The 26,691-nt window shown below is 42.7% G+C and overlaps 1 protein-coding gene across 1 annotated transcript in view; it reads left to right on the plus strand.

The window, feature by feature from the left end:
• Window positions 1-26,322, plus strand: part of Tspan7 (tetraspanin 7) — a 107,066-nt gene extending 80,744 nt beyond the window's left edge. Inside the window, exons 2-8 of the mRNA XM_075957397.1 lie at window positions 8,179-8,367; window positions 10,905-10,979; window positions 12,853-12,948; window positions 14,274-14,429; window positions 20,000-20,083; window positions 24,981-25,056; window positions 25,324-26,322. Coding sequence (XP_075813512.1) covers window positions 8,179-8,367; window positions 10,905-10,979; window positions 12,853-12,948; window positions 14,274-14,429; window positions 20,000-20,083; window positions 24,981-25,049 — 669 coding nt within the window. The 3' untranslated portion in view covers window positions 25,050-25,056; window positions 25,324-26,322. The remainder of the gene's footprint in view (window positions 1-8,178; window positions 8,368-10,904; window positions 10,980-12,852; window positions 12,949-14,273; window positions 14,430-19,999; window positions 20,084-24,980; window positions 25,057-25,323) is intronic.
• Window positions 26,323-26,691: the final 369 nt, after the last annotated feature.

Genomic DNA, 26,691 nt, shown 5'->3' on the forward strand with positions numbered 1-26,691 from the left:
TGAATGCCATGTGGTCTTGGAGAATCAGACACAGGATGTGCCTCAGACACTGAGTGCTACAAAGAGGCAGAAGACTTGAGTTTCCTTCACATGACTCTTGAAACCTTGCTGTGTATACAACAATAAAAATGGGATAAACGTGGTTACAGGCATTTTCAACACACATTAATACCATTGTGGCTCTTGGTTATACACTTACTTGATGTGGTCTTTTTAAGAAGTCTCTTTTCCTTACTAATGTGGGATTTGAGCCATCTTCTTCTCACAGGGCTAGTCCCATGAGGAATGGAAGCCAGGGAAGTGCTTTCTCGCACCACTCTTCCTTCAGTGGTGGCTGGCTCGCTGCCAATGTCACTAAGCCTTTTAGTACTACTGGCACTCATGTGGCCTCTTTGTGTGTTAAGCTGCACCAACCGATTTTCAAGACAAGTGATCGACTTAGGAGTTTGATGGGGGAGGCGTACCATAGAGGGAATTCCCCCAGCATTAAGCTTCTGCCACTTTAACCACTACAGCTGGTCTTGGATTCTAAGTACATAAATCTCCTTGTAAGTGGCTTTGTTAGTTCCAGTTCCTAGTTCACCTGTATGATTTCTATTTCCGTATCTGGGTCATCGTGAAGCCATTCTGATGTGAGCTCATTCTGGATAGTCGTATGCTCTGATGTGCTTAGTTTTATACTTCTGTTTCGGGACAGTTAAAAAACAAAAGAGCAATACACTCTCTGAATGCAGGTCCAAAACCTAAGGCTGCTCTTCAACTTTTGCAAGTAGTCAACAGTGCTTATTAGTATAAAACATTCATGCCATACAGCTCACAACGAGCTCCCCTTGACATTTGTTCCTGGTGTTCACTTCACCCCTCCAGGTGAAATACAGGGCTGGCTCAGGCCAGGTCCTTGGCCAATGCAGTTAGCAATGCAGAAAGCAATTGGCTTGTCCTTTCCTCCCTTCCATCTTCCTCTCTCTCACACACACACTCCCTCTCCTTTTACTGGACATAGATTTTTTTCTCACATAGTTTTTACTAATTAGTTTTCCCTTTTATTACTCCTCCCAGTTCCTCCCCACCATCCCTCCCATCCAGATCCACCCCCTTCTGTCTCTCATTAGCAATGAAGCTTCTAAAGGGTAATAATCATAAAATAAAAATGAACGCATTGGTATAGGACAAAACAAACAAACAGAAGAAAAAGGGCCCAAGAGAATGTATAAGAAACGAAGACCCACTCATTCACACACTCGGGAAGCCCATTAAAAACACAGAACTAGAAGCCATAATAGATACACACAGTACCTATGGGGTAAAAGAAAGAGAATATTATATTAAAACCAAAAAAGCTCCAATGCAACATTTTGAGCCCAAGAAAGCACCAATGATACCCCTGAGTTTGTTATGTGCTGGCCCCCACTGCTGGGCGTGCAGGCCAACTTTAAGAGTAGTTTCTTCCCCGAGCCCTCCTTGATGGAAGCTAAATTTTCATTTGCAGGTGAGTATCGATAAGAAATGACTTCAGGATTAGAGATGAGGGAATGTGTCTACTTCTTCTAGCTCTGGGACCCCATCTCGTGCAGATCCATGCAAGTCCTGTGCATGCATACTGCCTCTGTTTCTGTGAGTTCATATGTGCTTTGAGGATTGGAGGAGAAGGTCTGTCTACATTATCCACTGGAGATGGGGATGGGGGGGTGTCAGAGAGGAAGGGGAGACCACAGCAGGTGTTCCACTGCAGAGCTGGAATGAGCCTGGGGCAGTGGGTTTGGAGGAGGGGTGGGAGGCGGACAGGTGAAGAGCCGCAGCTAATCTACCAATTTCCCTGACTGGGGTGACCTGAGAATTCCCAGCAGACAGCTGATGTAGTTCAGTGCTACCATAAAGCAGTGAGCTGGAGAAGAAAATGTAAAGGCGAAATCTCTGTGATACACTGTAGGTGGGGTCGGGGGGCCTTAGCAAGTGGTCTAGTACAGAACTGGGACGGAAACGGGGAAAGGATTTGGAGACGTCGAGGAAGAGGTAGCTAGCCTCCCTGCCTCCTTAGCTGGACTGGCCTGTGGTTCCCAGGGAATGCCGGCTCGAGTTGGGCACTGGGATAAAGCAGTGGATGGCAGGAAAGGTGGTTTCAAGGGAAAGATCTGTGCGACACACTGGAAGTTGTAAGGGGAAGGAGAAACTATAACAGGTGTTCTGAGCTGAAGCAGAGGTGAAGATCTGCAGTCAGCCTACCTGCTTCCTTGACCAGAGTGCAACCTTGGCCCCTTTGAGGACCTTTGAGCACTTCAAAGAAAAGGAAAACAGCAGCAGCAGCAGCAGCAGCAGCAGCAGCAGCAGCAGCAGCAGCAGCAGCAGCAGCAGCAGCAGCAGCAACACTCTAATGCTATAAGGAGCCATGTAGAGTCATTGGGTCCGGTTCTGTGACTTTATAGATGACAACGTAAGACAAATATGTGTATCCTGACTGAGACAAGCTGATGGAGCCAACTTGAAAAGATAATTGGAAAAAGAAGCAGAGTTTGCTAGTCTTACCACATGCCCGGAGCCATTTCCTGTGAAGTGATCACCTGCTTCACTAAGCACATGGAAAGTCTATGCTGGACGCAGAGCCAGAGCTGAGTGTCTAGCTCTTTGTAGTGTCTTTCAAAGCTCTTGTGTATCTTCAAAAGGATCTGGAACCTCTTACAAAATCTGCGCTATAGAACTTGGCTGTATAGTTACAGATAAATTCAAAATAGTAGTTCGGATTTGTGACAAATTATTCGAGGCTCATGCTATGGGTCTGGAAATTTGAAGTCTATTGAATTGATGTAAGATGAAGTGATATTTTCATGCAAAGCATAGTCTTAGTGGGCTGTGGTGATTTGAATGAGAATGTCCCTGTGGGCTCATATATTTAAATACGTGGCCCCCAGTTGGTAGAACCATTTGGGAAGGATTAGGAGGGTGTGCCCTCATTGGCAGAGGCGTGTCACTAGGGATGGGCTTTCAGATTTCAAAAGCCCGTCCTTTCCCAGGTAGCGCTCTCTCTCTCTCTCTCTCTCTCTCTCTCTCTCTCTCTCTCTCTCTCTCTCTGTGTGTGTGTGTGTGTGTGTGTGTGTGTGTGTGCGCGTGCGTGTGTCTGCCTCCCTCTTTTAGATGAGGATTTAAATTGCAGCTTCTGTTCGAGCACCATGCCTGCTGCCTGCCTGTTGCCATGTTCCCCATTATGATAACCACAGACTCTAACCCTCTGGAACCGCAAGCTCCCACTCTTTCTTCTAAAGGTTGCCTTGGTCAGAGTGCCTTTCACAGCAATAAAAATGTAGCGAAGACACAGGCTTTTCTGAATCTATAAGTAAAGAATACCACAGCTGCTAATGAACATGGAACTATGGTGGTGTCCCGTCCATATGTGATCAAGCGTATCTTGTGAGTATGGGTCAAACAAACTTGTTTAGGAGAATGAAGAACATGCTATCTCCCATACACAACCACCTCCAGCATTCCGGGAACTGTCTGTCCTTGGGCAAGGGGCTTCCAGATCAGAGGCATTTTGTTTCATGGATCTCTTAGGCATAGTAATTAAAATTTAAAATAGAAAAAAAATGTGAAGCTTTCCTCTCTTCCATAGCTTTTTCTCATATTTAGAGCCACCTTTATAGGTATGGCTACTTGGTTCTGTGTCTCTCACCGTTTTCCATCTGGCATTTTCTTCTAGTGCTCTCCTGCTCGTCTACCTCAAGCCTTACCCTCTGGCCTTCTTACCATTCTCCTCTTCTGTTTCCAGGCAACATGATTCCCTCAGCTAGCCACAGCCCTGCAATCATTACTGACGCTTTAACTCAAGCCCCATGCTCGCAACTGTCTTCTGAACATGGTACATATATGACCTTTTGTCCTATCCAAGCCCCACAGAAAACAGAGCCTGAACTCTGGAGCTTTTGCTGGTCCTCAAACTCAGTTTGAGCAAAGCAATGATTAAGGTGCTCCCATTTCTCTCGTTTCCCAGCTTCCCTTTCCTTTGTACTGAAAATCCGTCGGCTGTGCAGCACGTTCTGCCTTCCACATTTGTGCTGCTAAATGCATACACACTCACACGCACACCTGTGCATGCACAAGATAAAGCTCAAGATTTGAATGGGCCAAAAGAACTTATTTAGAAGGAAATAGTTTCTAGTAGTGTCTTATTTCTGTTGAGATAACAGCTATATTCATATAAAGAAGAAAACTGTGGTTATGCCAAGAAGCTCATGGATTTTGGGGTGTCAGTATAAAAATGTAATCCACTGGGCATTCTCCTCTCTCTGATTGAAGAGCTTGGTGACTTCTAGAAAAGTGACAAAACAGAGAGCTTTGTGTCTAGAAACGAACTGACTGGCTTGCCCTGTGCCTAATGGTTTGTCACGTGCAAACAGAACGTTGTAAACTTTCCTTTGTTTATTTTCCCAAAAATCACACGTAAAATTTATTACAGTTAGTAAACAACCGAAGTTTGAAGCTCAGGTCTCTCAAATCAGAACATTAGAGCTAGGTCACGGGAAAGCCAGATTTGTCTACCTCATAGTTGTACTGGAAAGGGAACTGAAACCCAGAAAGCTTTGGTGATCTGTCCAAACTCACACAACTCTCTACAGACAGAACTGCAAAGGCCTTGTCTCCTGACCTTCCAGTCTAGAACGCTGGCTTTTAAATACTCTGAGTCCCTTTCCTTTGCCTGTCTTCCAGTGCGTTCCCAAGCCTACCAGAAACCCCATACATTCTAATTCTTAATCTAGTACATTTTAGTGTACTAGATACACAGACACATAACTCATAATAAGAAACAAAGCTATAAATATAACGAGCATACTTCTCAAAGTTTAAAGAAAAAAGACATCTTAAGATAATGGAGGCTTCTGGTTCTCTGCAATCTGGCTCCTATCAGTACTTTCCAGAGCCAGACCCCAGTGTCTCCAGTGCTGCAGAAAATACGCAAACACACTCACCTAAGAATTAAGTACAGGAATACTTTATTGCCCAATTTTCCTCTTAAAATCTGACACCAGAGGGAACTGTATTTTAACCACTGATAATTGCCATAGGCTTTCTGCATCCTGTATTTTTCTGAGTTACAGAGCCATGGAGGTGGAAGAAGACTACTCTAGCATACCTCTATGTGTAGTCACCAAGAACAAACCAACCTGTGACATTCTGGGATGTTCGAGCCAAAGCTTTCACATAACATGTGATCTAGCTGAGCTTTCTGCCTGCTGCCTCTTTGGCATTGCCTTTTCTTAGTGCTTAAATACAGTGCCTTCTAATCCCACACAGCGTCTTAGGATGGGACTCTTAGTTATAGTGTATACCCCCATCACGTCATTTCCTGCTGCCCTTCAAAATGTTCCTTGACTCTTGACATGCTAAATATGACCTCATGTCATCATTAAAGTGATTGGGAGTGTTCACTCCGAAGGTGGAGCTCCCAAGCTGGGTGTTAGGGAGTGAGAGTGAAGACAATGGGGACTTTACCCTTTCACAACCACATTGGTCAGATCTATGCTCTATGTAGTAACAGAGTGGGAAGGTGTCACATGGCTGCGGACTCCTGACAAAGATCAAGATGGTACAGAATTGGCAAGGAGCCTGCCCAATATTACCTGGAATGACCTAATAGGAACAAGGAGAATCACTTACGTCTGCTGCCTGCTCCCCAAATATCCAATTTATGATGAAAATGAAGCCTAGTGAGTCTATTCCAGGAGCCTCTGGGAACATTGTGGCACATGGCCAAACCTCTCCATGACACTCTTTCATTATAACTTTAAAGTAACATATGCTATTTTTTAAGTCTGAATTAATGTTTTGGGTTTTATTTTCTCCTATACTAGAAATTGAACTTAGATTTTCATTCATGCTGGACTGTGTTGCACTAACATTCCAGCACTGATATACCTCTTCTAATGCTAATGATTTTGTTTTCTTCAGCCTCGTTTCAGAACCTATATTAATAGCAGCTAGTGGTATTCTGCTTCTGTTCGTCATAATTCAGAGTTGTGCCCAGACTGTACTGACACTTACCCCTTAGCTTCCAACACATGGGCTCTCCCCCCCTCCTTCCGTCCCATTGTGCCCCCTCATGTGTGTATGTGTGTGTATGGTGTCTGTGGCTACCACTGCAGCCATCCAACACACATGACAGCTGTCATATATACCCTACCTAGACCTAGCCCTTGCTATTGAATGTCTTAGAATCCAATTACTATGGAATTCTTTGTAGCTAATTTGAGAGTGGAAGGTTGGTGGCAGGCATCTTATTTTGCCAACATGGTCTGTTTTTACCCTGGGTAACATAAGAGTTGATTCTAGTGGGTAAAGATCATTTGGGGTTTGTTCTTAATTGTCAGAGTACAGCTAAACAAACTGTTCAGGGAAGGTGCATTTTTAAAATGACCACCAGGTGTCAGCAGAGGATGTGAAACTCTTGGCAGCATCTGCAGTCTTGGTTTTAATTCAATGAAGCCATTCCCATAGGCAGTCAGCCTCCACTGGGCCCCCTGCTCTTCAAAATTAGTGTCAAATTCTTTCTCCTCAAATCTGTATCTTATATTTACTCTTTTATCATATAACATGTAATTCTGTCATGCACATTGATAGATCTATAAAATAGGCTACTGGGACAAGACCAGGGAATTAGTACCATAACAAATCTCATATGCATTTTATGAAATTTCAAGCAAAGCCTAATTATACAGCATGCATTGTTAACACTACTTTATGCCTTTCCTTCTTTCAAAAAGTAGTTTGTGTGTGTATGTGTGTGTGCGCGCCCGAGCACACAAACATGTGCAGACACACTTTGCTAATTTTCTTGAGTTTCTCATCTTGCCTCTTTGGTAGACTGACAGAAATCTGAGATCTTTAGTGTGGAGCACTGAGCTGCAGCATGGGACAAAACTGTGGAAATACTTTAGCCTCAGATGGAAAAGTAGTGGTAATTGGAAAACTTTCACTTTTGAATATGTCACCAAGCTATTAGTGAATTTAAGGATCTAGCCACTGTGGGATGGTGGGGACACAAAGCAACTCATGGCTTCACCATCCCCAATTACTGAGGCCTGGGAACTGCAGGGAATGAAAAGCAGGGCCTAACACACAGTCTTGAGCCTGCTACCCTACGTAAAGGCCTTAAAAATACACAGGGCTAGAATTTAGACATGTTGTAAGGTTTCAGTCAAAATGGTTGATGATATTTGACAAATAGCATTATAACCAATCTCAAGAGATCGATAATCAGACTCTTCTTTTGCTTTATAATGAATAAAGTATTGTGTGACAGTACTTCAATAGGGATTCTAAACTATCTAGAATATTTTCTTCATGGAGATTTTGATGATAATGGACAAGAATACCCTTGTTCTTCAAATGTTCAGGATGGCCTTAAGACTTGCTCTATCCTCATATGCCATTGAAGGAAGAAGCCAGCATTCTTTCTGGGATCATGCCTAGCTCAGTACCAGACAGACACACACTGGAAGAACGCCTCTCACACATGTCTTATGATGTTCTTTAAGAGGTTTTTTTTTAAGTGTCTTTATTGACTTGATTTCCAATTAATGTAAAAACTACATTCAGGATGTGTAAGGGGCAGGTCTAATTGCATACCAATCAATGTGCCTTTACTCTGTGACAGTTTTGGATAATGGCCTCTGACATTTCTTGCTGTTCAAGGAGTCCTTCAACAAGTGTGCCTTGCTCATATAAGCTTTATTCTTGAACTGTAATCATATTGCTCTATGTCTATGGTGGTTTGAATGAGGATGGCCCATGAATTTAGATGCTGTATTTGTAGATATTCATATTCCCTCTGTGGGTGAAACTGTTTGGGAAGGATTATGAGCTGTGATCTTGTTGGAAGAGGCGTATTATTAGGGCCAGACTTTGAGATTTCAAAATCCCATGCCATTCTTAGCTTTCCCTTTTCGCCCGTGCTTATGGATCAGGATGTGAGCTTTTAGCTACTGCCGTAGCACTGTGCCTCCCTGCCTGCTTCCATGCTCCCTGCCATGATGGTCATGTACTCCTTCTGGAACTTTAAGCACCAAGTAAACTCTTATATAAGTTACCTTGGTCACGTCTCTCTTCACAGCAATAAAAGAGTAACAGAGACAATGCCCATTTTCACGTCTTCTGGCTATAGTTTCATGCTGTCTTCTCTTCCATTTACAGATCACCGGGGTGATCCTGTTGGCTGTTGGAGTCTGGGGAAAGCTTACTTTGGGCACCTACATCTCCCTTATTGCTGAGAATTCCACAAATGCCCCCTATGTGCTCATCGGAACCGGCACCACTATTGTTGTTTTCGGCCTCTTTGGATGCTTTGCTACATGCCGTGGTAGCCCATGGATGCTGAAACTGGTAAGTTTATTTCAGCATAATGTGCTTTCTCAGTTATTTTCTGTAAAACAATAAATCCACATGATGGTTAAGTAGCCCTTCTCTGAGCCCCACACACCGACACAAAAGACTTTAATATTCATTGATTTTAATTTTACACCATACTTGTAACTAATCCACCTTTCAATCCTCCCAGTGGGAAAAACAATCCCAGACACAGCCTGGCACAGTAAATATAGTCCCAGATTCCTGAGGTAGATTGGCAAAGCGCTGGCCATTGATCCCAGTGAACGATTAATGTCTTCTTGGCAAGATGCCCTGTACTAGTCTTCAACTGTGGCTTGGGAATCTCCTCAGGCATTCATTGTGTGACTTTGATGAGCAGATCATTCTGAGCCCAAGCATCCTTACATGCCTACGTTCCCATTGGAGCAGGCCTCCCTGTGTCCTTGAGTTTTGACGTGCAAGGATGCCTGTGTATGCTTTTCTCTCCCCTTACACTCTCTGGCCCACTGTGGGAGTTCAACTAAGGTAGACCCTCTCACTCAGAGGACTGATGCAATGACAAGAACCAGCCTGTGCACTCCTAGTGCAGACAGAGCAGTGACGGTGACGGATCCCCAACGGTACACCGCCGAAAGGCTCTTACTGTGCCTTTAATGGTCATTAGAATCTTAGGGGCCTCTGTTAGCTTTAGCCTTAAGAAATGAAAAACCACAAACAATAACAACTTGTCCTATATGGAGGCCCAAAGAGGATGTCTGAACACAACAGTAAATGCTCTTTTTCCCACTTGCCTTCTTACAGTTATCTTCCCATAGAGCTTTCAGGTAGATGGTAGGCCTTGTATGTACTAGGCCTTTTATGCACAGAGTAATGATACTTCTAATCATATTTTCTATGCGGTCTAAAGATAAATTATATACATAGGCATAGGGAATCATAACCTCATGCTTCATATTTTAGTGGTTGTGCTGTTTGTAGAGAATTTCACTAATATTTAGAAAACATAAATATTTTAACCCAGTGCTTTCTTAAAGTATGTGTCACTCAGAAGAGTGATATATGACCCTATCTTTATTTGTATTTGACTTATATACTTATAAGTCATATGTACACATTTATAGGTAAGTTATGTGACATTGTGTAATCCATCCAGATGATCATTTAGGGTCATTACAAACATTCAGAACTGCTATATTTCATTTGGAGAGGAGAAGAAGCAGGTCATAAGACATATGACTTGTTGGTAAGGAATTAATTCCTCTTTCTTTTGTCTGTTTTTCAAAGTCAGAAAATGGGGAAAGCCTTCCTAACTCCTAAGTGCTGTGTAACATCTTTGAACTCAGATGTTTGCCTACATGTGTACAGAGACCCAGAGAAAGAGTGTGTGTATGTTTCCAACTGGGAAGTGCAGGTAGAATGAGATGAGAAACACTTGGAATTAGTAGTAGTAGCGCCTGTACTTGTAGAGGCTATAACTGAATTTGAATTTGTAGAGGCTATAAATTCCATTCCATTCTCAGCCCAGAGGCAAGCATCCCCACAAGAGCCTGCTGAGGGTACAATGTTCAGGGGTAGCCAAAATAGTGAAGAGGCATGTCCTGCCACACACATCCTGGTCTTTGACAACAGATAAGATGGTGCACTTCAAAATAAAGTGGGTTTTTAGTCATTTACTCTGAGATGTGGCCAAGAAGATGGAGAAGTTTGCCCAAATGGCTGATGTGCATACTAAGTCTGAAAGCAGGACCAATATCAGCAAATGGAAATTGGAAGTAGGTAGACCAACAACCGGGGGCAAAGAAGTCTTTCCAGTAACTGGAACAGTTACAAAATAGAATAGGAAGGGCTGGAGTGGCAGTTCAGTGGCGTAATACTGGAGGCCCTAAGTTTCACTGCAAAAAGAGTATAAAAAAGAAATGAAAGTTATCTGCATACATTGACTTTTCAGGCACTCTCTCACCATTAAGAAGTTGGCTGACGAGTCTCCCAAACACCACAGAACTATGTCCTGTGACCTGACCTATAGAGCGGATTTTTTTTTCTAGCTTGAATATTTTCATATTGAAGGTAGATGACACTTTGGAGTGGGTGGCCCTTTTAGGTCTCCCCTGATTGGTCTGGGCAGAAGGGCACAGTGTCAGTGTTAGCTGAGGTCTCCCCAGCATCCATGCCCCAAAACGTTTGTGCATATTAAAAAGGCAGTTTTCTATGTTGATACTCATGCATGAAATTCCAAGAAGGCTATTTCCATTTCTGAACTTTCTCGAGGATAATAAGGACTTGTCTAATTGCCCCTAGCAGAAAGGTTTACCCTGAAAAAGCACACTTTTTAAATATCTGTCTGTTGTTCTCTCTCTCTCTCTCTCTCTCTCTCTCTCTCTCTCTCTCTCTCTCTCTCTCTGTGCAGGGGTCTGTGTTTGAGTGTGGGCATATGCACCCAAGTACAGGTACCTACAGAGGCCAGAGGGATTGAATGACCCATTTTTCCAAACCTTCAAAGCCTTCTTCTTAATCCTGCCTTGTGACTTTGTCCCTGTTTGCTTCATTTTTAGTATGCCATGTTCCTGTCCCTGGTGTTCTTGGCTGAGCTTGTAGCTGGCATTTCTGGATTTGTCTTTCGTCATGAGGTGAGTTATTCATGGTAGAAAACTCAGTTCAAGAGGCTTTGTGAAGAGGAGTTTTGAAAATGAACGGAATGTGTAAAGGGCGCATACGGGCTAGCCGGGAACATCCTCCAAACTTTAGACTCTTCACTGTGGATCCTTCCTTGAGCTTTCTCTCTGGCTCTTTCATAAAATGAGTCTCCTCTCTGTTTTAAAGCAGTAGCTTCCAATATGGATTCCTTTGAGAGTAGCTATTTGCACAAAGCACATGTATTTCTCTGTAAGATTTCTGGCGCTAGAAGCAAGCTGAGATAATTGGCTTGCTTATAAATTCATTATTCTACCACAGAAAGAGCGGGAAACACTGCAGCAGATAGGTGCATGGGAATGGAAACCTAGCACATGGGTCGAGTGCTCCAAGGAGTAGTGTGGCTGCGGTTGAATTCTAGCAGCATGTCTTCCTGGGTTCTGTTTTTGCATGCTGAGTTATATTCCCCAGGAGCTTGCCTTGTGTATGTTCTCTTACTTTCCCTATTATCCTGATTTTGACGTGGACTGTAGGTAGCATCCCAAATACCAAAGCTATGTTCCAGGACGGGTTTCCTATGATGCTGCATCTAGAGGTAGACTGCCCACTCTTTACTGTTAGCTGAAGAGAGAAGGGGGGCAAAAGCATGACCTCAAAAGCCCTGATACATGACCTAAGTGCATGTGTGAAAAAGAGAAGTTCTCTCTTTTCCACACAGTCACTAGGGATTTCAGTCTCGCCTTGATCACTTTGACTAAGTGGTGCAACTCATGGGGTGGCAGTCGCTCACATTGGTACCACTTGCTTGGACTAATGCTGTCAAGAAGCCTGGATTGCCTAGAGGACTGCCACAGCCTTGTTTTTGAGCATATGTCCTCAGGGTAACACAAGGCCTATTCTGTATACAATTCCCCACCCTGAGATACAACACGGGAGTAAAATGAGGTGACAGAGTTGGATCCGGTAGCCACTTTGGCTTGTAGCTAAATGTCTCGTAGCTAGTGTCCCTTAACTAGCCCCTGGACATTATTTCCAGGATTTAGTAAGGAATATGCCTAATTGGGAGGGTTACCATATTTAGCTTTGAGCATGCGCCAGCCAATTACTGCCACTTGCTTCTTTCATAATTCAGAGGCACTTCGCGAATCAGGGGTAAGGTTTGCCACAAGCCACGTGACCCAGTAGTCTACCTATCAACTACCTATCTTCCTCAGATTTTCAAAGAGGTGAGATGGAACTTAAAAATGATCCCAAGGGCAAATGTGTTCACCGACAAGGAGAAAAGGCTTCATTAGCTTTCTCCTAACAAGAAAAGCTTTTGTCCTTTAGCCTCTTCTCTTTTGGTCTTGGTAATCAGAGCTAACATGAGTGGTGGCTTTGTCCCACTCCAGTCAGGTAGAATAGAGGTCAATTTGGAGCCCAAACCTCAGTCTTCCCATCCTGCCGATGGCCTGTCTGCTACAATTCAGTCTGCAGAAAGCCAAAGAAAGTTGTAAAAAAGGAAGTTTGGTATGAATCAAGTCAAAGAAAAATAACTAGCAAAATCATGTCTGAGGTTTGGCCAATCACCCTTCCAGCCCTTCCAGAACCTGCGTAGCCTCTTCAATGAGCCATCTGACGGGCGGCAGGCGTGCCTCCTCCTAAATTGGTGGTTGAAACCAACTTTTTTTCTTTAAATCCCTCAGCTAGTTAACCCTTTGGTGAATTTTTTGAGCACCTTTGTCTCAGAAAACAACAGGGCTTGCCCTCCATAGTCAGCACTTCCTGAGAAAATTTCAGAAGAAATGGTGCTGGGGTAGAAGCTGGGAGGAATCGGAGTCAGTTAAGGCTACAGTGACCTGGAACCACATTCCCCTTTGCCTTCTGTAGATCAAGGACACCTTCCTGAGGACTTACACAGAGGCCATGCAAAACTACAACGGCAATGATGAGAGGAGCCGGGCCGTGGACCATGTGCAGCGCAGCGTAAGTTCCCGGAAAACAGATGAGAATGGAGCTTGCATAGAAAGTTCCGGGCTTAGACCTCTAGGCCTGGTATTGGTAGCTTAGATCAGTTGATTATGCTGTTCTTCCTCATTCTCTAACTCTTGGTCCAGTTCTGTTCTGAAGAGTTGGTTCCAAACATTTGTCCAGGTTTCAGTTTTCCAGAAAGTTAGCATCAAGAAGGCATCCTCTCTCCAGCATGTCTTGTGTTGGTAAAAGTGCTGAACGTGCCAAGAACACCCCCATTTGTCCTGAGAAGCGGCACCGTGGGAAAGGGGCTAAGGTGGTGGATTTGTGTCAGTCTAGCTACCAGCTAATGCCTGAAGGCTGGCTCTCTGGAATTGGCATCTCCAGGGTAGACAGAGAAGTCAGGGGAGCAGCATCCACTTTTTGGGGTCCTGTAGTAAGGGTAGAGAGTAGACAAACAGGGAACTGAGAATCTGTTAGGTATGATCTGCAAAGGGGGAATGACGTCACTGTATTTAAACTCCCAAAAATTTCAAAATTTGAAACAGTAAGATTTTAAATTTTATTGTGACAACATTTCAGACTTCTAAAAGTCAAAACTATAAGGAAGTATATGCTCACATTTACCAGTCAGTAACGTTTTTTGTTTCATTTGCTTTCAAATTTTTGTTTCATTTGCTTTCAAATTTTTGTTTCATTTGCGAGATCAGAAAACCTTTTTTCAGAAGGGAGAAAGAGAAGATACTTCAGGCTATAGGGGAGGGCCTTATATTCTGCAAAAGTAACTCTGCCACCACTGCACAAAAGAAACCATGAGCAACAATAGACAATACATAAACAAACAAGCATGGCCAGTTCTCAAAACAGCTTTACAAAACCAAGTCGGTAGTAGACTATAGTTCACCAACAGTGGCTTTCTATCCCATAGATCAACCGTTCTCTTGAAGCTATTTATTTACTTCTTATTGCACATCCAGTGGAAAACTTTGAGAAACCATTGCCTGCCCATCAGGGTTCTAGGTGTAATTAATATACGCATCTGCATGTGTAAGAGCACTCTTACACAGCTGTAATGTTTAGCAAGGGCAGTGACATACTACTTCACAGTGGAGAGGGTAAGAAAAGCAGCATAATGTAGCTTCAGCTTCCTTCTCTGAGCTCAGATGGGCACCATAAACAAGATGATCGGCAGAAGAGCTTGAGTTCATTTCTTCCGCACCAAAGGTGGGTGCACTATTATCGGAAGCCTGGCTGCTCCTTTTCCCATAAAAGTTTCAGGGCAGAAAGGGAGGAGGCCACATTCCAGTGTGCTTGAATTCTTTCTATTTCCCTGTTACCAGCTGAGCTGCTGCGGCGTGCAGAACTACACCAACTGGAGCAGCAGCCCCTACTTCCAGGACCACGGCATCCCCCCCAGCTGCTGCATGAATGAAACTGATTGCAACCCCCTGGATCTGCACAATCTGACTGTGGCCGCCACCAAAGTGAACCAGAAGGTACCTCTTCCTCCCCGCGCTAGTGGGACAGGCAGGTGCTGGCAGGCTCGCAACGACAGCTCCTTTCATGAAATTAAGACAAATAGGTTAGAAAGGATAGTCTCGTGGGAGTCGAGCTTCTTCCTTTGTGGCGTTTGCTTGTCTAGGAGAAGCACTTGAGGCTGCTCACTTCTGAAAGAGGAAGCTGTGCCTCCAATTGGTCTCATGTGGCTCTCCCACAGCAAGCAGCTACCAGGCACAGCTATGAAGGGTTAGCAAATGGTTTCTGTTAACCTTGATGCCCGTGTCAGACAGAGACGGTTTGCTTTCTTCTTTCTGGGTGCCTTTCTTCTACTTAATATACCATCGAAACATGAAATTATTCACAGCTGGGTGCCAGTCTTTGGCAGGAAGAAGGGAGTAGAGTTGACAGACAGCGTCTGCTTCTGCTAGGAGGGTGGCCTTTATTTTAGGGAGTTCACTGTTGTAGGAAAAGAAATGAACAGCTCCAATTCAACTCACTGTCAACATCCTGATTCCCAAAGAAGCAGAGAGAAAAAAGGATGGTGGGACGAGATGTGGAAGTCTGCTCATAGCGCAAAGGAGAGCAATGAACTTCCAGGAGTCAGAGAGAAGGGAAACCAATTCTGGATTACTCTTTATAGGGAATGCAGCGAACACATGGCAACTGTGCGTGAATGCTATCAGCAGTCTTAAACATTTCAAGAAACGCCCTATATAAACTATGATTTGAGAAACAAAAGAGCGGAATGTACAGTTGGATTTGCCTATAGTTAATCACCCATGGGGCGAATTTTCTTCTCTTACCAAGAAAACATCCTGTTCTTCTAATGTCGTCACAGTTCTGTGTTATCTGGGCCACCTATTGAATAATTCATAAAGCGATGATAGCCATTCTCTCAAGATTAGAATATGATGAGGTCATTTCTGTATCTTACCCATTTTATATTGGGCTCTGTAACAGGAATGCTGCAAGGCCTTGTTGCTGCCCTGGGTGCTCATTTTGTCATTCTGAAATTTTGACTTCACTCTTGATATGATTCACAAAGACTGGGTACTGACTATCTCAGCTTCAAGAACACCGACTGCTATTGGAATATTCTTAGGAACTCAAACTTTGAGGTTTCCTTTGCCTCTCATAGACTATGTCTGCCTTTTGGATGGGAAATCGCCCCTGATTAGAGAGCCGTGTGTATCATTTTGCTGCCATTTTATAGAGTGTGCATATACACCTACTAGCATATGAGAGACTCTTGATTGACAGATGACAAGAAGTAATCTATGGGCGTGACTGCTTTGGTCCATATGGCTTGTAAAAACAGCACCTACCAAATTTTGGTAAATTTCTTTTTTTTCACGTAAATACCCTCCTTTGTGAAAATTAAGAACCTAGAAATCTGAATTCAGAGGCTAGAGTCAGTTTAAATTTTGAATCAGGCACCTTCTCGTTGTGGGATCTTAGTGTAGTTACTTAACCTTTCTCGGGTTTGTTTTTTCTGTATGTAAACTGTAGATTATAATAGTTCTTGCTCCTTAGAGTTAATATGAGGAATGAATGAAATAAATTATCTAAAGCATAATGCCAGGCACAGAGTGAGATACTCTAGGTATTATCTGTGATGCAAATGTGATCTCAGCAATGTTGAAATTACCTTTACTTTCTCACAATGATTTTTATAGGGAATATTTTCTGTTAGCATCTGAAAGAAAGGGGCTGGAGAGATGGCTCAGAGGTTAAAAGAGCTTGTTGCTCTTGCACAGGGCAGGAATTCAGTTCCCAGCACTGAGGCTGGTTGGCCCACAACTGCCTTTAATTCCAGCTCCAAGGAATCTGATGCCCTCTTCTGGCCTCCACAGGCATGTGCTCTTGTGAATACACACACACACACACACACACACACACACACACACATTAAAAGATAAAATGCATCTTGAAAACATAAAAGAAAACTTGGGGCCTATGGTGTATCTGTAATTTGTAAAATTATTTCTAGAAGAAAAGATAGGTATCAATTTTTTGCCATTTTGGTGACAGCCTATGCTTTGACCTCACTCCCGCTATTTATTGTTCGCTGAGTGCCTCAAAGACTTGGGGAAATTACATAACTACTCTGTCACTGCATTCATATTATCTCTAACCGGAATCCTGAGAGGAAGGAGAACACAGATGAAATTTGTTTGCTGAATTTCATTCGACTTTCTCATTTAGTGCCTATATGAACCTCTGGTACAAATTCTTTCTCCTTTCCAAGTCTTATAGATACCCACATAGAGTGGAATGGAGACAGTAATAGTAGGTGCTTATAAATATCAGCATCCACCCTCTTAGAAGGGCTCGATTCTAGATCTATAGGACCCTGCAGTTTAGAATAAGCAGATCATTCCTCCAGATCATTTGGTGTTTTGAACCCTATCTCTGATAACACATAAGGATGGACTTTGACTTTGACTTGGTAACTTGGGGCCCTCTACTATACAGAGTCTGGGTGGGGAGCAGGTAGGAGGAGGTTTGAACCATTACACGGGGTATTGTTTGTTTCATTTAGGGCACAGGATTTATTTTTCTTCTGCTAGCATGATGATGAAATGTCTGCAGGTTCCGTTAGCTAACTGTACTGACTGAGCCCCTAGCATAGGGATTTCTTGCCAATTTCTAAGAACAAGAGGAAGAAAGACTAACTCTGCTTGGCAGCTAAAGAGATACCTCTAGAACCTTTCTGGAACTTGCCTTCTCCAAATAGTAAAAGTCTCCCACAGGCAGATGCTTTTCCTTTGGCGACTGTAGGTTTAGACACGCCACAAGTACAAGGGAATTAATTGTTCTGTTTCTCAGTGTTTCCTAGGAGACTTAGCAGGTCTCTGGATTTATCTCATGCTTGACAACCAGGCTTTCCTATTAGGAAATTGAGAGCGATGGCTGTAGGTAGATAAGCTCATGCCCTAGCGCAGGACTTAAGGTTGAACGCAAACATGACCTGTGGTTGTAGTACAAAGCAGTCCTTGCATCTCCAGAGCTGTGCTACTTGAAGAGTAGGCCTTAGGACTGAATGATGAATCATAGAAAAAAACTCTTCATTAAGGGGTGGAAAACATTTTTAAAATCATTCTCATTTTCTCATTTTGGTTTACTCTATTACTGGTAGGGTGTATTAATCTGGTTTCTTCTTTGTAGTAAAACTAGATAACTTTTTGTTTTTTACAGAACAGTAGTTCTTTTTCAAGCTTTAATGGGTATGTGAAAAACAGCTGGAGAACTTGTTAAAAATGCATTCAGAGTCACTAAAAATGTTTTAGAAGGAAATATCCCAAGCACCCAGCAGAAGCTGATTCTACAGGTCTGGGTAGGACCTCCAGCTTGGCATTCCTCCCAAGTTCCATGCTGCTCTTTCAGGAAATGCAGAAGATTTAACAGGGAGAACTATTCTTGCCACAGGTGAACTCATACCATGCAGTTACTTGGGTTTGTGGCTCTCCCACTGGTTGACAATGAGCATATCAAAACTAAAGTTCCTCTTGAAATGTACAGAACCAGAACTGGGATATGACTCAGTGACAGGGCTTACCTAGTGTGTTTGAAGCCCTGTGTTAAAGCCCCCTCACTGGAGAAACAAAAACAAGCAAACCCCCCTCTCAATAGATCACACTTATAGAAACACAGATTGGGTTTAAGTACAGAATTAAAGCCGTGATGGAGGGAGCAGAGGCGTCTCTGTCAACTAGTTTCCAGAATAAGAAAATTACCCCTGTTGCTTCTATTCGTGTGGGATTATCAGGCTAGTGTTTTCATACTTGGAACAATCTAATGCTGATGATATGAAGGTCACTTCCACACTTGAACATCACTAAGTGAAGGGAGGTTGTGGTGACGGCCAGCTTGGAGAAACATCATTTGGGAAAGGGTTAGAATAGCTGCTTATCTTCCGGCCTATTGAAGCCTTCCTAACCCACGTGTTTCTCCTTCCTGTTACCGTTTGGAAGGTAATGTGATGTATCATATCGCTAGTAAAAGTGAAATCAGCAAGCTTCACCAGAAAGAATCAAATTGCACAACTCCCCATGAGCCAGCAAGCACTTCCCTTCATATTTATATCAGATAGTGAGGAGTATGTTTTGTCAGTTGAATCCATGTTATAGCACTGCTCTAAGCTAATGTAACCTCTCTCTGTAAAGATGCGGTGGATATGATAGACAATATAGAGCAGAAAGCTATTGTAGAACTTCCACGCGCTATGAGCTTTGTTAAACAAAACTGGAATTTAAAAATGAAAGACAGTGGAGGTGGTTGTTGTGGTCATTCAGATGTTATTATGCCTTAGTATGATCTTCCAGAAAAATAAGAACCACTTTGATTCTATTTATTAAATGTCTTTATTTTTTTACACAATTTGTATATTCAAGTCATAGTCCTTTATTGGAAGACTGGATATTCTTTGCTGAATAAGTCCACTCAAAAATAGGTAGATTTGGTTAGTTGCATATAAATGAACGTTTAAACACATGTATCCATGTACACATATGCCCTTGTACACTTTGAGTCCCACTGTTTGATCTAAAACCCTTTCTTTATATTATGGAGGATGCAAAATAAGTGGGTATTTTCTACCTGGACTAAGTTGATGAAATATAATCTACCTCAACAACATTTTAATTTTAACATTAAAATGCTGTCGATTGTTCTATTTAGCTATTAATATTTGAAGAATAAAGATGAAGAGGAAATTTACTTGGTCTTATGGATAAGGTTAATGACATTCTGAAAGGTGAAGTGACTTACTCAAGGTTACATAGTAAATGTTGACAAAGCTAATTCTAGAATATAGAGTTTTGTTATTAAGAAAAAAATCTTAAGGAGTAACTCAAAGTTTGTAAAATTTGTAGCAATTTGAACACTTTCCTCTGACCAAATGATTTCTCTTTATCCAAGAGTTCATCATTCCCTGACAAAATGCTAATGGCGGTGTTTGTTTTTGTTTTGAGACAATATCTCATTTTCCGGCCCTGATTGGCCTAGAATTTGCTACATAAACCAAACTTGTGTCAAACTCACAAAATTCACCTGCCTCTGCCTCCAAGATGCTGGGATTAAAGGCGTGCACCACAATGACCAGCCTAATGACTGTTCATGAAATTTTCAGCTCGAAGTTTTGGAATACCTTTTGATCTTTGAATGTTTCCATTTGTGTCTCTACAGAGTATACTTCATAGAACTTTTATATTTCTTGATAAATTTAGCCCTACTAATGATAACTCCATGGGTGGAATTATGTCTGGAATTTGCTAGGGAATGTGTATTGGAGAAGTCTCCGTGAAGCAATATTGACTATATATATATATATATATATATATATATATATATATATATATATATATGTACATATATATATATATATTAATTATAATATTAGGGAAGTGACCTGTGTGGGTTCATTTTGCTATCCTCTATACTTTTTGTATGCTTGAATTCTTGTTTGGTTGGTTGGATGGCTGGCTGACTGGTTGGTTGGTGGGTGGGTGGGTTGGCTGGCTGGTTGGCAGGTTGGTTGGTTTGACTCCCTGTATTCTATTTGTAGGGCTGTTACGATCTGGTTACCAGTTTCATGGAAACTAACATGGGGATCATCGCAGGAGTGGCGTTTGGAATCGCATTCTCCCAGGTACTCAGTTCATGGTGCCTTTCCCAGTCTCCCGGTCTTGTTTGCCTCCCTGACCTCCAGATTCTCAGCCTGTCTTCCCATGCTCTGGGGAATGCTGATAGATGGGGTCAGAGGTCCTTGCTCATTAGGCCTCAGGTCATCTGTTTATTGATTTTTCTTTTTCAACTTAAATGAAGTTTTGCTGTCAAGGGAATATTGGCAACAGTTCAACTAATGACTACCTCCAGTAAAACAACTTGCTTCCTCACAGGTCAAATGGAGGGTAACAGAACAAGGTTCTGGCTTTATTGAACTGTAAACAACTCCAAACATCAACTGGCTGCTCTAGATTTGAGGGAGCCTCTTTCCCTCCTTGACCTGTTTTTTTCTTTTGTTGTTGTTGTTATTCTTTTTTAGTTTCTGTGGGTTACACATGGCATTGCTCCCTTTAAAGGAAGCTCATATTTAGCAATCTTCATCTTATAAGCATTATTTGACTCTTTGGATTTGACTCTTCTGTTTCTTAGGAAGGAACTTAATTATTTGTGTATTAAACTTTCCATCTCCTGATCTCCGTTCACATTTTATATACCAGTGGGAGATATAATTATGCCAATTAAGTAAGCCATAAATACTAAAGGATAAAATACATTTAAGCTAATTCTGAAATTTAGCCTTCTTCTAGCCAGTAAGGTCCTGTTTTACTGGCTTCTGATCTCTTGAACAAGCGGTATATCCTTGTTATGGATATAACATTGCTATGGGTACAAGGACTGACATGTATACTTAGAAGCTTAATAAGAACTTTATGTTAAACTTAGATTTTTTCACACTACCAGATCATTTTTCACAGAAAGCCCAGGTGATATCTTAGTAGTGACTGCAGAATTCCACGTCTCTAGAGGTTTCCGCAAAGTCTTTCCCCCTCTGCATCTGTTGTTCTGCTTAGCAATGCAAATGCAGCTTTGCTTTATTCAAACTTGTTCCAGAGATGTTTTTATTGAAATATGAAGTTCAAAGAAAAGTAGATAAATTGTAATTTTATAGTTTAGTAAATTATTACCTACGTGGCCCTTGCTTAGACCAAGGAGTACTTATTAGTATGTCTCTGCCGGGCAGGGCTTAGCATTAAAGAAAGTGAAATGCTTTTCTTCCTAACCTGTGTGACATGTCAGCTCCCAAGGGTATGTAAGTCACTGTGATTGTCTCTTGGGTTGCAATTTGAAAATCCTCCGGAAACATACTTCATTGTTTTTGCACTCATGGAGTGAATTAAACCCCTAACATGCCAACACACGGACAAACCAGAGTGGGATCACAAACAGTGCAATTAACTCAGTCTCCAGAGACAATTCAAAGGCAGTTACTGCCCTGAACTTTCTCCCAATTGCTGTAACATTTCAGTAATAACACTTAGCAACATTCTTAATGGCCTAGGGACAATTTCAAGGATCCCAAACCTCGTGACTCATGCAAATGTTAGGATACAATTGGCTGCCTTGAGCATGTAGTTTCAACACAGGTTGTTAACACCAGAAATGTAGAAGTGGTTGGCATGTAAGCATGTGTGCACGCACACACACACACACACACACACACACACACACACACACACACACACCTGAAGTCTTCCTTCATGGCTTCCATAGAGAAATAAAGTGACATGATGTCAATACACTACATAAGGAGACGTGATCCTGGGAGCTTGTTGATGAAGCTTCTTATCTAAGAACATGCCTGTGTAGTTATATGTGTGGAAGCGAAAGAGTAGGAAGATCCTGTTTTCATCAGTGAGATGCATCAAGTGTTGTCCATGCTTCTCTCGAGCATCCCTGTAGAGGGCTTTATGCTTAGACAAGTAGCTAGCTAGCATGATGATCATTAGTCTAACCGTGCTGTCTTTAAGACATATGTGACTTGGGAATGTTTGAAGATGCTTGGTGGCACACTAGAACAACGAAAGAGGAGTGTTGACTCTGAGGATCATGAAAACAGTCTCACCAGAGAGCAACACAAATGTTGAGATAAGAAGAGACATCACAAAGCCCACTAGCATGGTGCATGCCTTACCATTCACTCACATGGCCAGGCCGATCCGGCTTGACAACTGTGTTCAACTTGTGTCTGGGAGGGGAATGGTTATGGCTGGCTCTTCCCGGCTGGGAGGGAAGGGGGTGGATGGTCATGGCTGCTCTTCCTGGCTAGAGATAGTAGGAACTGCAGTTATTTTCTCTGTCTCCATCAGCCAAATTCCTGGAAGATAAGGGATGGCTTCCACACACCAGTAGATTTAGGACCTCCCTGGAGCAATGGTAGCTAACCACTTACAAGATGCCTGTTCAGGAAGTATCACCCCATAGAGCCTAGTCAGTGTCCCAGAGGCCAAGCTTTACAAATTTCATTCAGATATGGTAAAGCCAAACCTCACAAATGCTGGTTGCTATGAATTAAAGTGTTCTGCCTTGGTTTCCCTCTACTGAATAGAGGTCAAAGTGTGTGGGAAAGATCAGCAGCACCCACCCCTTGCTTTTCTCTCGTCTTTTCCCACTTCTCTGTGTCTGCCTCTCCCTCTCCCTTTTCTTCATCTACTTTCCGTCTTCTCCTTGCCCTTTCTCTATATGCTGTTCTGAGAAACTGGCCTTTGGCACACCTGTTGTGCCACATGGGACAGGAGGTGTAAGGGTGCAAGGAAACTGTGTTGAGTCCAGTTTTCTGACTGAATTGTAAGCACCACATCCCTTGTTAGCTAAGTTGGCTTAGCTCTCCTGTGTGGATGGCAAAGTTTGAGCTAGCGCTCCCCAGAGCTCCTATTCCCTCTGTCCTCTCAAGGAAAAGCACATTTGGCTGAGCTCGATGAGCACATCCTGCCTGCCCTATCAGTTTACAGTAAGAATTGAGTGTGCTTCGATGGGGTGTGTCTTTCCTTTTCTTTGGGAGGAGACGGTCTCACAGTTTATCCCAGACTCTTGGAAGTCACTGTGTAGCCCAGGTGAAACTCAGTTCAAAGATTTCCTCCTACATGGGCCTGGTCTCCCTAATGCTGAGGTTATAGGCATGAGCCAGCACATTTCTGTCTTTCCCTGTGATTTTGATAGCTGCCATCCTCAGAGAGAGAACTTGGGCAGGAAGAGGAGAGGATGGGGGGAGAAGGTGGGAGAGAGGGAGGGAGAGGTGATATATGTGTACTCTTTCCATCTCTCCTCCCCCTCTCCCTTCCTCTGTCTTTCCCTTCTTTTATTAGAAAAGTCTTCTAATTCAAAGGCAAGGTTTTTAGCAAGAAATACAGAATCCATTTCTACCAATTCATCTCCTGGCCTCTCCCCTCCTTGCAGGACCTTCCTTGGGGCCTACAGTTTGATGGGATGACACGGTTTTATTCTGTGTCAGCAATTTTTTTAGGAGTCACTTAACAAGGACCTGTTTCTTTTTCCATGTACAGGGCAGAAAAGAGCTGGGACTAGTCCCAGATACAGAAGTGGCTGCAACATTAATCTTTATGAAGACTACCTGTGTAGTTTGAGGAAGATAGTTGAACCTATTAAACACATTCCCTTATCTGGAAGGCTGAAATTAAAATATTACAAAGAGTTGTGGTAAAGAATCAAAATTTTGTTATATCTGAATGTGTTACACCCTTTCAATACTTATTTAGTTTTTTATTGGAATATTTTTTCACACTGTAAAATATATTCTGGAAGTTGCTGGCCTCGGAAAATATCAGTCTCTATATATAATATAGAAAGAGACACGCTGTAAGTTTCAAAGTCCCTGTGCTCCTGGAGGAATTTAGGTTCTCACTCAGCAACAGAACCTGAAAGTTGCAGCCACGATGCCTTTGACAACTGCACAGTAAGTGCATAATATGTATTTTGTGGATGGAATAATGCAGTTGTATTTTCAGAGGTCACAGCTACCTATGTGACAACAAAACATAGCCAGTTGCTTAAACAGAAAACACTATTACCAAAGGAAAATGGCCTCTGGACTCAAGTGTGCCATCAGGCTCCTCTCCAAGAAATGCCAGTCCTCGAGGTTTATGACTCTTGGTTACTAAATGTGTGACTAAGGGTGTCGTCCTACTGCCAGAATCATTTTTCATCAGATTCACCTGTGCCACTGGCTAATCCAAGGCACAAAGACTAGGGGCCAGAGTTCCCTATGGAAGTGGTAAGATTCTCTGTGGGTGGCTTTTGTGTTCCCCTGAAAAACTAGGAGATGGCCCCTGAATGAATGGGGGCCTGTCTAGGCCAGTAATAGCTACGTGATTGAGAGACAAACAGAAATTAAAGCTCTGCTTTCCCACTTACCTTCTCCCCACCCACCTCTTACAAGTGATAACCTTGTTATCTCACTGGCAAGTGGACCCAGTCAAGAATTAAGTCTCTCTTCTTGTCTCAAGGGAAAAAAGCCACTATTCTGTCAGCCAAGTATAACTAGACTATCATACTATGTCGAAAAATCTGCCAAATATATTTAGCCTTCCAATAATTCAAAGCTTATGTGTTTGAATTAAAATTTAGCCTTTCCGTTAATATCACACCAGCTCTGTGCCATTTAATTATTTTTTGCGTTAATCTCACAGCATGATCATGTTTTAATACTAGTTGGTATTAGAAGTTGTTCTGAAATAATCAAAGTGAGCTGCTTCTGGACCTGGTAGCCAGTTTTAAAACTTCCCACTAGTACTTAGACTACCTCAAGCTTAGATATGACAGGTCAAATCCATTTGTTCTTCACTCCTGATCTTTGTACTTTCCACATAAGGACAGCTCCATTTACTAAAAGTTTTATCTAGAGATACACGAGGATCATGTCAACTCTTTGTATTGACAGAGAGATATATGCAGTTATTATGTATCAAAACTAAATACATCTGTTTGTGACTTGATTCTTTTTCATTTGTTTTCCTTGGCAACAGTTGATTGGCATGTTGCTGGCTTGCTGTCTGTCCCGGTTCATCACTGCCAATCAGTATGAGATGGTGTAAAGAGAAGGTAAGTGGCAAGTGGGGTATTGCATACGGGTATTTTTCCCTTTGGTGCCCGTACTACCCTTCAAGTGGTCAGGAAGAGGGTCCAGCCACCGAACTACCCAGTGTTATCCATGTGTAGAAATCTCATCTCCTTGTGCTGGGGAGGAGACGGGGCGGGTGCCATGATGAAAAGATGGGCATGCTTACTCTTCACCTTGGGCCTCTGGGTGCAGGCTGTGTGTGCTGGTGTTTCACTCACATATTCTCTCTCTTTCTCTCTCCCTCTCAGTCTTTCAGAACTATGGAAAGGAGGCCTGTTTTTAAAAGAAACTGCGCAATCTCTGAAAGACTTCCAAAGAACGTTAGAGCACAGTACATAATAGCCCTCCCTGCTCCCCCCCCCACTCCCCACAACCCCACCCCCTATGTGCAACTGACACACCTCCCCAGTCTATGCTCTGCCTTTCAGCCCACATCATGTGTAGTGTCCATCTTGTGAAGCCCTGTAATGCCACACCGTGTAGCCAGGCCCCTACAGCTAGTCATAGTGAACCCCGCCCTAAGGCCCCGTGAGTGCCAGCTCTCTCACATGTCCTCGGTCCAACTGTAGGTGACTGGTTATCACATCATCACTGGCCCCTTGTGGCCCTGCATGTAGTAGGGGAGGCTTCAGTCAGTCCCTCACTGTGGTCCAGGAATGCCATGCACCTTTCCGTAAATAAGCAGATGGTAGTTCTCTTTCCTTTTGCCTTGATCTGATTTGCTGTGGTTTTCCCTTTACTGGGATTCTTTCCTACCTTCTTTAGGCTGCCTAGGACATGTGGAGAGACACAGTGGGAGTTATTTGTAAGGAGAAAATGGCATGTCGCATGCATGGTGGAAACTGGTGTTAACATTGGGTGACCTCCTTGCTCGGAATTGTTCCACACGTGGGTTTGGAGAAACAGCTTAGTGGAGGATTTCTTCTCAGAGGAAACCTGTATAATCCTGTTACAAGGCTATGTCGTTACTCCCCTGAAGGCACAGATACTCCTTTTGATTTGCCCCGCCCAACTAATTTCTATCATTTTCCTTTTTCCTGCTCTCTCTTTTTTTTCCTTGCACTGACATTATAGAATTTGAGGACCTCATCAGATCAATTTCAAAGTGAGTGTAGAGGGGAAATGAAAGTCAAAATATTTTTTAAAGATCTTAAAAATAATGCCTCTGTCTAGCATGCCAACAAGAATGCATTGATATTGTGAACATTTGTGATAATATGTATTAATAAATAGAGCAATTCCAAATGGCTGTGTTGTGGTTCTTTTCTTTGACTGTGATTACAATCTTTAACACACGCTCCCATTCCATTCTGCTCTTCCCGGGATTGGGAGAAAGCCCCATTTTATACATGGATAGCTATCCACATGTATCCCTCCTAGCCAAAATGCTGGAGCGTTGGGCTTTTAGCATGGGTATTTCAGAATCGTGAGTGGGCTATCATGAATAAGAGAGACTGTTAGGCCACAGTGCCTTTGTAGCACTTCGTGCCTCTGCAATTCTTGAAAGCAGTACAAAGATTTCATCAGAGTTTTTAAAGTCTGATTTCCATTTTAAAATGAAATGAGTATCTGTCACTTCTTTTATCATTTCTATAAACACATATTCTTTCCTCTTT

Source organism: Microtus pennsylvanicus, chromosome X (assembly GCF_037038515.1).
Source record: "Microtus pennsylvanicus isolate mMicPen1 chromosome X, mMicPen1.hap1, whole genome shotgun sequence".
NCBI classification, from domain to species: domain Eukaryota; kingdom Metazoa; phylum Chordata; class Mammalia; order Rodentia; family Cricetidae; genus Microtus; species Microtus pennsylvanicus.